General features: G+C 36.1%; 1 protein-coding gene across 1 annotated transcript; it reads right to left on the reverse strand.

Annotated features, from left to right (window-relative positions):
- Positions 1-211: 211 nt before the first annotated feature.
- Positions 212-11,622, reverse strand: LOC128217259 (uncharacterized). Its single transcript, XM_052924283.1, has 2 exons — positions 11,553-11,622; positions 212-8,100 (listed from the first exon to the last, which is right to left on the reverse strand). Exon 2 carries the CDS (start codon positions 8,000-8,002, stop codon positions 6,110-6,112), a length of 1,893 nt encoding a protein of 630 aa, XP_052780243.1. The 5' UTR covers positions 8,003-8,100; positions 11,553-11,622; the 3' UTR covers positions 212-6,109.
- Between the last annotated feature and the right edge of the window lie 246 nt (positions 11,623-11,868).

The raw sequence follows: 11,868 nt of genomic DNA on the forward strand, positions 1-11,868 counted from the left end.
AGGTAAATTGCTAAGGACCAACCGACAAACCGACCGACCACAGGTTGAAACTTTGTTTGTCGGGGGGTATAAATATACAGCAAAATCACAGAACTATTACACCTTAGATTATTTTCACTTGAACATGACCAAGGTCCATAAGGCGCTGGGATCATAGGGGAAGTCAACTGTCAGGGACATTGACAATCATAAACAAGAGGCGTGCTTTTATGAGATTACATTTTATTTGAATATTCTCAAATCTGTATATATATATATAAGAAATCATGACTAGCCAAAAGACCTGCTTATTTTAAAATTATACTATTTTTTTTAATGTGCTTGAAAGTAAATTACTGTTTTTTTTACTTTGGAAAAAATAGTAAAATTTTGAAAATATTTAAAACTATGAAAAACAGGCGCAATTCTTGTAACCAGAATATCATAATTACACAACCAAGCAAAGCAACATTATCTGAATTAAAAGCATGGTATCGGACAAATGTACATGATGTTAATGGTATAGATCCATGTGACTCTCGGACTATCCACACATTCTATTGATAAGTAGAATATACATGTATGTATACATTAATAAACTACATAGTACACAAACCCAGGAACCAGTGCAACACAGATGTAACTTTGTGTAAAATTACAAGAATTTACATTCATCTTGCGGTGAGCCATTATTCCAGCCATTATAACAATATATGTATGATAGTAAGTACACTCTTAACTAATTTCTAGAATGGCCAAGGATTAAGATTGCTTCGATCAACAAATAAATTCAAGATCACAGTCTCATCTTAAAATAATATGATTCATCTTTGTCCGTCTTAAGCAGGCAAGCATGGTTTCATAAGAGGCGGTTTAGCCCAGAGGCCCTAGGTTAACATGTAAATATATTAGAATTGAGATACTCATACGAGTAAGTATATTAATAAATAATGTCATAATGAACTTGGATACTACATGTAGAACTACCGAGGCCATTCAAAGTTAATATTATGTTTAGTGCCTGGTTCCAAATTCAAAAGCTACCCACTACCAGGCAGGAGAAACAAAAAAACCAACAGATCTGACTCCCTTTTAACAAATAAATATACAAACTAGATAGTTGTTTTTGTAAAAACTAATGTCTCCTCCTCTGCACACAATGTCTCAATATTGTGAATATTTGTGGAGAGTTATTTGGAAATCCTTCAAGTGGTTCGAATTATATGGAGGGGACTCGAAATGTCTCAATATGGTGAACATATGTAGAAGTTATTCCAAAATCCCTCAAGTGTTTCAAGAGATACTGTATGCATACATGCCATATTTTCTGGAGACCATTCAGGGGGATTTGTTAAAAAAGGCTGAAAATTCAGGGGGATTTTGGTTGTATTCAGGGGGATTTTTTTAGCAGGTCTAAGTTGGCGAAATTTTAAAGTATTTTAGACGCAAGTACGAAAAAATGTATTCACATATAGTTTGCTTTGAAAACCTCTTAACTTTTTCATTATACAGAATTATTCTATGTCATGATTTATCATATTCTTATGATACACTGTCATGTCATACTGTAATGCACTTTCAGAACAAAATATGTCATTGGAAAAATATGTTTTCGAGACAATTAAATTAAATTTACCTTCCTCCAAAGTCTTTTAAAAAAAAATTATGCTTAATTCTATCAGCTTGATGACTTTCAGACAATAAGAGAATAGAATAAATATTATTAATTTCTTCCTTCCAAAAGAGTAATATTTCTTTGCCTTTGATAATTACTACAAATTAATTGATCTCTTGTTGTAAAAGTTTCCTTTTGGCATTTCACCCTTGTGGAGTTGTTTCTTTACATTCAGTCACATACTGTGGTTTCACTTACTTTGTCATTATTGCCTAATGTAAAATTTCTAAAAAAAAAATTATTTTTTTTTTAGAAATTTTACAATTCCGGGGGATTTTTATCTCACGCCGGGAGACCGGGGGATGGATCGAAATTCCGGGGGATTTTTCCCCCGCCGGGGGATATGGCTTTAATGTGTATGGAGCTGACACAATTTGCAATGGACAGAAGGATAGATATATGAACATTTCTGGTTTATGGGGTTATTCCTTCTTTAACAAAAGTCCTTTAAATGTGTAGTTTTGTGTTTTTTTCAATAGAAAACATAACCAAATTGCTCCTAACCCTAAAGGACACAGCCCCTTGAACACCTATTTTGGCCCGGACCGACAGACAACTAAAAAACAACATGTCAACACATTTATGGGGGATACTATATAGCATAACATGGTCTGGACAATTATAAATTGAAGTTCTTGCAGATTATATATTTCTGGAAAAAAATCATTATTTTTGTTATCAATCCTCTAGAAATTCAGTTTATCTTGAACTACGCCTACCCATGTGATGACACTTAACATTGAATGAATTTGGCCTGGCCTTACGTAGACAAGTGCTATAACACTATATAAAAGTGTATATGGTTGTGATGCATGCTCGATATATAGCAAAACCTCACATTGTCTAAAATTGTTCACTTCTCTTATTTCACAAATATTTTTTTTTATAATGTGAGGGTCACAGTATACCCTGCTCACAATTAAATAAACATTGCATAGCTTGTTATTGTTTGTGCAACACTAAGCATTCTATTTATTTGTAGCAGTTCTCATTAATAAGGCAACCGTTCAGCTCTGTAACAAAAGAAACAATAACATGCAAAAAAACATACAGGGCTTTTTCCGCAAAAATTGGTGAGAGACCTGGCCAATTCATTTTGGCAATTTTTACTGCTTAAACGCTTCAAAATGGTAAAATATATGACATTATGGCTTCCAACTCATATATTTAAAATAATGGAAGAAAAACAAACAAAGCTATAACATCAGTACAAACAATGATTCCATGAGTACAATTTGTTAATATTATTTTCTGTATTTCTGGGGAAACAAAATGGCTGAAAATGAGAATAAATACACACATTTTTCAATTGGTAAGAAGCCGAATTTCTGCTCTACTAAAGATGATGAAAAAGCCCTGACATAATGTATACAATAACTCGCACGAAATAATAAAATAAAACAAGAGCACCACAAGTGAATGCTAATGCTCGTCTATTGTTTGAGGTAAAAAAGGGTATAACTCCACAATTATTATTGCTAGAGTTATGGACTTGGCTACACAATGCATACTGTCTCTTGTAACATGTGCAAGTTCCTTCAATGACCATGGTAAAAGGTGACGACAATGACACCAAGGCTATGATAAAAATAGACAAGCTAAAAATGTCATGTCCAAGTACATGCTAAATACCAAAATAGACGTTAATAAAACCAAAAGAAATGGGTTAACACACCAATCCACACGGTATGGATACATATTTATAATATACATGAATAATATCAGCACTAATAACGTACTTGTATAGCATAAAATACAGGCTATAAACAATGTACAAGCAAATGAATATCAAATTTGAAAACATTATTGCTAAATGCAGATAATCACCAACTTGTTAGGTTTCAACTGCATTAAACTTCCTTTGAAAGACCTCTAGTTTGTTAAAATAAGATCATGGATAGGCATCAAGAAGTTTTTTTGTAGGAAATATACGAAGCAATATTTCTACAGTCTTAAAGAACCATAAAGCCGAAGCGTGTTTATTTTTAATCAGCTTTTGAACTACACGTTGTATTTCTGTGTGTTCTCAGGTTCTCAACACATACATGTAACTTAAGTGTAATATGAAGCAGCATATAATGAAGCAGCGTTATGCAATCAGAATGTACAATTCGGTAAAAATGTTTTTAAGTAAAAAATATTACAACAATTCATTTCATTAACATTTTTTTCCCTACAAAAGGATGTTTTTTGAGACCTATCCATATCTAATCGAAAGTAAGCCGAAACTTCAGGTCGAAAGTCGAAAAAGATGGTCGAAATAGTTACAATCAAAAATCTGTGTGGGATGCAACAACTGGAATAAATACAAATAACTATTATATATATATGGTATAATTTTAAGCTACAAATCTCCTGATTGTTTATCATATTTCTAATCAGTTATAACTTATTTGCAGATGTATTCATTGTATACTGTATAGTCTGTATAACTGTAAATGTGCACATTTTTTCCACCAATAGAAATTAAATCAAAGATGCTTTTAAGAAGTCCACATCAAAAATTCACTTCATAACTATATGTATCCACAGCAAATTTACTGTAAATAAATAAATTTTGAGCTCACTTTGGTCAAAACATTATTTGTAAAACATAAATACAGAAATACATGTACCCAGAGGTACATTATGAACCCTTCATCACTTCATGCACAGTTTTTATATCCCACACAGAAACATAACATACAAATATTGTACAACCTTAATATAAAATAATCATTAAAAGTATTTCTAACACAATGTAACTTTAATATAATAAAACTTTGACTATTCTAATAATTAAATGGTTGAACTAGACTCCAAGAGTTAATTTGAGTAAAAGCACTTAGGAAAGTACTGAGCAACTTTTAAATTCTGAATAATTATATAATTGACAAAATTGAAAATAATCTAAAATGTGAATATAAAGTCTGTAACCAATGCAAACCTTCCACAAGGTTCACGGTTTGGTGTAATACAAAGCTGATTTAGACATAAGGTACAAGAAAAAGCTGACAAATATATTTAAACTGAAGTATTCATTAATTTGAAACATTTGACTGGAGCTGCAACAGCGGAAGACATCAAAGATAAATTCAAAATAATGTCTTACTTCACAAACTATTTTCCCTGTTATTTATAAATCAAATGAAAAAGTAAAGAAATAATAAATATTTATAAGTTTAGATATTTAATAAAAGGAACACCAAAATTCCAGAGAAAATGGAATAATTTGAAAAAAAATTATAAAAAGGAGCATTTCCTTTTTTTACTCCTGTCAGATTATGATCATAACCTAACCGTAAATCAAATATAATATTGATACACATGTAGGTGAACGTGCATCAACTACCATCACGTTCAGATCTCAAAAAGCAAAACATACTTCCCATGGACTGTATTAGAGAAGGATCTTAAGATCAATTTGAATCTAATATTTTAAATATATTCTATCATGCATATCTGGTACAGATGGAACAAGACTATCACTGGAAGCGAAGGATGCTCCCCAAAAGCCAAGTTTCTATAAAAAGGCAGAAATTGTAATACAGTGTGCAGGTAGAAGGTTAATGGTTGTAGCCAAAGAAATAATAAATATTTTAATGTTTAGTTAATAAAAAGAACCCCAAAATTCCAGTGAAAATAGAATAAGTAAAATGAAAAATGAAATTAAAATGCAGCTATTGAAATTCAGAACAATCAGTAGACGAGGAATATTGCTTGTAGCCTGAATATGGATCTTCAAACATTTTATAATGTCATTGCAATCAATCCATATACCAAGTTTCATTTTGAGTTCCTTTAGAACATCCCAAGATATGGCCTGAACCAGCACATGTTGTGGAAAAATATCAGGTTAAGGGGAGATGACTGAATTAAAACAAATTACTATTCTTTGGTACTACACTCTGTCATTGCTATCTATTTCTATGCCAAGATTCATTTATATCTCTCAAGTAAATTTTAAGATATGGCTTGGACAAGCACACATGAGATAGGATCATGATTCTTGGGTCCTCCAATTCAACTTTTTTTTCCATCTATCTACATTCCGAGTTTCATTTTAATCCCTTTGGTACTTTCAGACAAGCACCCATTATCGAGGTATATCAGGTAACGGGAGATTAACTAATAATATGAAGGGCAGGATTATGGTTCTTGAGCACTGCACTTCTTCTCATTGGTATCTTTCTCTATATAAAGTTTAATTTCTATCCCTCTAGTATTTTGCTCGGACAAGAACTGATTACAGTTAAGGGATGATAACTTCATAAATATGCATGATAGTCCAGTCTTTGTTTTCATTAATGATTTACATACTTCCCTACCGAGGATTACAAAGAATTCAAAGTTTGTTCAAGAAAATATCAGTATAAGCACATTTCAGAAGTTTGAACTTCAGCTTTGATATTTAATAATGTATCAAGTTCCTTCTGTAATGCAGCCCAAGCCCTGCTCATGAGCAGTATCAGGAATTCATACATCCTCATGAAAAAGCTGCGTGGCCAACACCTCACCAGTAACGATCGTCTGACAGCCGATGGTAGTCGCTGTCTTCTTTTCCTCAGGTTTCGCTTGATCCTGGCCATTTACTTCTGTTTCGCCACTGTCCTTCTTTGGCGTGTCTCCCAGAACAGATCGGTTCATGTAGTATTTCTCGGCAACCATACTGAGGCTCGGGGCATCGCTGTCGTCACTCAGGTCAAGGTCATCAATGTCACGCATAGCTGAGAGCTCTTGATGCCGGAAATTCCAAACTGGTACCACCCCGGCACCACTTGGGGCAGCATCTGAGAATGAGTACTTAATCCCACCAACGTTGACAGGAGATTGGATGACACTTGAGTCATTCAACTCGGGTATCATTCGACGGATTTCTTCATCAATGTTTGAGATTGGCATTGGACTGTTTGGTGTCATTGGTTCCCGGAAAGAGCCGTCACTCAACGTATAACCTAGACGAGCTGTAACTTTGTCAACAAGGTCCTCAATAGACTCATGCTCCTTCCAAATTTTAATGGCCCTCCAACGAGCTCTGCTGCCCTTTGGTGCAGGGATTGAATCAAAGCACACCATTTCTCCAACAGTCAGCAGTTTATTTAAGTCATCGATCTGCTTTCCAAATATTGTCCTGTCAATAAACACATGCTCATGCTTGCCTAAATCAACAATTCCCCACAGCTTGGCAACATGGTATACACGACCTTGACCTTGCTTCCCAGCCTTAGTCGGGGTAGAACTTGGTCTACTGCCTGTAATGATGACATTCAATCTGGCATTCTTGATAACGGATACTGTCTCATCTTCAGAAATGACAAAGATATTAGCATGACTCCGAACAAATTTTTCAAGTTCTGGCTTACTCCAACCGATGGTATTTCGTAAACTTTCCGGAGCCTGACTAAAATGACCAGTAAGTCCATTTAATTTCATGTCACCCTTCTTTTCAATTATTCCTTTCAGAAACATAACAGCCTTGTATTCATTTGCAGTCATGGTAGCAGGCCCAGATTTTGCACTTAGAGGAGTAGGTAGATTCTGTGAGGTAAATGATGGTGTACGTGACAGAGACGAAGGTTTTGGGGAATTTGGAGGAATTTCTATTGATTTTGGGCGACGTTTAAGTTTTGGTGTTCTTGGCTGTTGATTGAAGTCTCCAACAGACTGAGAGAAGCGGGGATTGTCACCTACAGAGTATCGAGGATTATCCCCAACAGAGTAGCGTGGGTTATCTCCAACAGAGTAGCGGGGGTTATCTCCAACAGAGTAGCGATTGTTGTCACCAACTGAATAACGCTGATTGGCATTGAACTGAATGCCATCAAGGTCCAGAGATTCAGAAGAGGGGTTGACAGCACTGTAGTTTATATTGTCCTTCAATGAGACCTGGTCTCCTCGGATGTCAAATATAAGAGGATGTCGTTCCAGCCACTCTCTGAACTGGTTCTGTGGGCCAACACAATCGCGGATCTCTGCATTTGCCTGTGAGAGATGGCCTGCTAGGCTCAGAACATGCATCCACTTCTCGCCTTTCCTGATGATCTTAGCTCGAAAGTACTGCACAGCCTCAGTCTCAACTGAGACATCAGAGGTAGTTGAAGCAGGGCTGCTTTCACGAAAATTCTTCCCAAGATTAGCCGTTCCATCATTCAAACTCACCAAATTTCCACTGACACAAAATAATGAAGGGAATTTCAACAGAAACTTCTTTAAGCCAGACTCATTGCCACCACATGCCTGGCGCATGTCTGGGGTAAAGCTCTTACTCCCAAACCTTCCAGCCAGCTGACTTATGGTGAGTGGCACTCCAGAGTTCATCAAGATCTCTAGAAAGTACAGCATGGCCTTGTGTCCGGGCTCGTCCGCCATTTCCTCCTCAGAGTAGAAAACTGGAGATTCAAGACTGTAAGGAACTGTCTCCGAGGGAATGGAGGAGTGTCTTGGATAAATTGGCGAAAATCCAACACCTGGAAATACACAAAATAAGTTTGTATCATAAATAATTCAAATGGGATGGTGATTATTGTCAATGAATTACAACCAAATACATACAATGAATAAGTAAAGCCTTTAAAAGCGCAAGTTAGATGCATATAGCAAAATATTTGAAACATTATGTCCACAGCTTCAGAATTTTGAAATTAAATGTAATTATTGACATAAAATGTGCTGTTCATCATTCAAATCAGAAATAAATATGCAATTTAATTAGGGATGCAAACGAATATTCGAATATTCGATCAAACGTTTGGTATTCGAATGTCAAAATCGGTATTCGAATATTCGATATTTTGTTGTTGAATAAATATAATAATTAACATGTTGCCTACAACTCTGTTGTTGTGTTTTAAGTTTGTTTGTCTTGTTTTTACAACAATGGGTCTATACTGCCATAGGTGTGAATGTGATGACAATACACTAATAAACACGCGTCATATGTGATTTAGGGACATATCGTCGGGTACTTTAAAAGTAATTTAACAAAAATTGGCTGTAAGATAAGTGACACAATCAATTATTTTCGGTAAACTTAAATGCCTTTGCCAATTAAGGAATAAACTAGTTCCCGATTTGGTTGGGTTTTTCCATAGTTTTATTTAGTACAGGACAATCCCAGAACGAGACCCTCCATTGACTTATTAATGCCATTTGACCTGAAATACATCTAAGTTCACGTTGTTTACAAATATGAAGGCACAGGAATATAAATGAAGTTATTTTTTTCTTTGTTCATAATGTTTTACATTTTCTCTTTCTGAAATGAGGAATTTCAGAGGCTGATTTGGTGAAATTCAGGGTCCGCCAGGCGTAATGGTTAGGACAAAGTAGGGCTAAAATGCCCGGCTACTACTGGAGAGAATATTATAATAGTTTACTACAACTTTTAAAAGATGTATTTTGGTAATCGAATATTCGTTCGAAAGAATTACTGATATTCGAATATCAATTTTGCCATTCGTTTGCATCTCTAAATATAATATTAACAAGAGATGTTTGCCAAACATTATGCCCCCCTGAGGGCCATGTCGTCAGGATTATATGGACAATTGAATGAAAAATGCATGGACCGAAATGACAGCTGATTTGTCACTGACATTGGATACCGTTGAGGCTGTTTTAAGATTATGACCATTCAAAGTGTGAGGAAAGAGTGTGTTATGACTCTATGACCTCAAAATCCTTAGGAGTTATCAGCTGGTCACCAAAAACCTAAATGTAAGTTTGAGGGACATGGGTGCAGGCATTGTCGAGTTATCACTCAGACAACCTTTTACCATTCAAGGTCACTGGGACCTTGACCTTTGGCCCGATGACCCCCAAAAACAATAGGGGTCATCTACTGGTCAGGCCCAACCTCCAAGTCAACTTTGAGGGCCATGGGTGCAGGCATTGTGGAGTTATGACTCGGACAACCTTTTACCATTCAAGGTCACTTTGACCTTGACCTTTCGCCCGATGACCCCAAAAACCAATAGGGGTCATCTTCAGGTCAGGCCCAACTTCCATATCAAGTTAAATGACCATAGGTCTAGGCATTGTTGAGTTATCACTCGGACAAGCTTTGGTCTACCGACGGCGGACCGACCTACCGACCGACATGTGCAAAGCCATATACCCCTCTTCTTTGAAGGGGGGCATAATAATGTGTAGCTGTCACTAGAAGCAGAACATGACTCATGTGTGGTAACAAGCCATTCCAAGACTCTAAGGCAGTGTTTCTGCCAGGCCTTTATGGCTTGTCAGACTCGACATGCCTTCCTGTGCCCTGGCTTACTACCAATACGCTTTAATTGCACGAACATGCCTTATTCCCACAGCGATGAGCCTTATCATAACAGTAATCAATATTGACAATACACAGCTTATGCTTTGATAATGCACCAGTCAATTGTAACAACAGCCCCCCCAGGTCCGGGGAATAGCGGGGACTTTGACTTTCGGTCAAGCCAACCCCGGCTAAAATCCCCGCCCTGCGGAGACGAACAGATGGTTAAATCCCCGCCAAATGCCCCCACACCCCAGGGACCCTAGGTAAAGCCCATGCCCCGCTATATTTAAAGCGAAGACAAAACCAGCCCATTCACCCGGCACTGTGGGGCCACCTGAAAGGTAAAAACACGGCCCATTTCCCCGGCTATCCCCGGACCTGGGACGCCCATGGTTACAATTGACTGGTGCATAACAGTTGGCCAATAGCCAAAAGGCGTGTCAGCTGTATAAGCACATGTTTAGGGCTGCTATCATAATGGTTGGCTGATCGTCATCAGACATGTCAGATTTATTTAGCTTGAAGCATCATCCAATCACTTTTTTGGCGCTCCCCAACTCCTCCCATAATAAATTGGCATAAGGTGTGAAATACAAGGGACCTTCATCTTTTCAATCAATAACATTATTGGCCTCGATTTCAAATTAAACAATGTGTTAATTGATGGGGGTACTCTATTTGGTGTGCCACACTGTGGTCCTATAAAGTTAATTGATTGAGGGACTGAACTAGTGTTGTTTTGTTTACCAATTAGCACATTGCAATTGAGTATCAGAATATTTAATAAAGAATGCCAATTCAAGTAAAAGTTTCAATTTTTAGTTGAAATGAAAAACAAATTGTTCCTTCTAAGAATTTCAACAAGTCAAAACCCTAACTCCTCATGCCTTACATTTGAATTTCATGTTTTGAAAAACATCGCAAACAATAAATAACGTTGCAGCTAAATGTTTATTTAATATAGCATACTTATTAATTATAATTGTATGACCATGTATTTTCGCTTTTCAAGTGTTCGGTATTTGTGACCTCCATAGCATAAATTTAAGGGTGATTTACTGTCTATAAAATAAACGATTTTCGACATAAAATTGATGAGATCGTGAATCTGTACTTTGACAGATGCTGTCACATTAATCAAAGATGTTTCATACGCAATTTTAATTTAATACAACAAAAACTCTCCAAGATAATTGTGAAAAACCTCAAAAAGTGTTTGGAATTGTGACCTAAGCAAGTATCCCTGTAACTGTATAAAGTCTGCCAAAGTAAAAAAAAATCATCAAAAGACTCATTGACTGCCATTTTGTTGGACTATAACGTTTATTTATAATAGTACTGTATCTAGACGGTTACACATAATTTTATAATCCATAATAAATTATTAATTTCCGGATGAAACAATGACTTCGATAATGGTTACAATATATTTATATTGAAGTAATACCATTTTATTTTTTAAATTCGACCCACTGCGACCTTTTCAGCGTTTGACATGTGCGATAAGTTTTGAGACGGCCCCTGAGAAATTCGCTCAATTGTAAACATCATTTAGCCACAAAGGTAAGCGATCCAAGTATATAGCGTATTCTTATGAATCTAGTATCCGATAAAATCCTTAAACTACATAAAATTGCAACGTTAAAGGACCTGAATCAGCCTCTTTTCTGAGAATTCTTAAACTGTCAGCATGCTGCCATCTTGGGAAGAATGTTTTGGTTTGTTTAAGTCAAAACGGTTTGGACAAACAGTTTTATACTGCACAGTACCTAACGGACTTACGATTGACGATCTTACAATAATGGCACCTTGTCAAATAGCCCCCATTTTGGTCAAATAGCCCGCACTTGGAAAAAAATTGTTAAAGCGCCCCCAATTTGGTCAAATAGTCCCCACTCCTTTTTTGAAATTATATTTGAAGGTATGTTGTTATATTTTTAAGATACTTGAATGTAAGTTGTTATAT

This window comes from Mya arenaria, chromosome 14 (assembly GCF_026914265.1).
Source record: "Mya arenaria isolate MELC-2E11 chromosome 14, ASM2691426v1".
Taxonomy (NCBI): Eukaryota; Metazoa; Mollusca; class Bivalvia; order Myida; family Myidae; genus Mya; species Mya arenaria.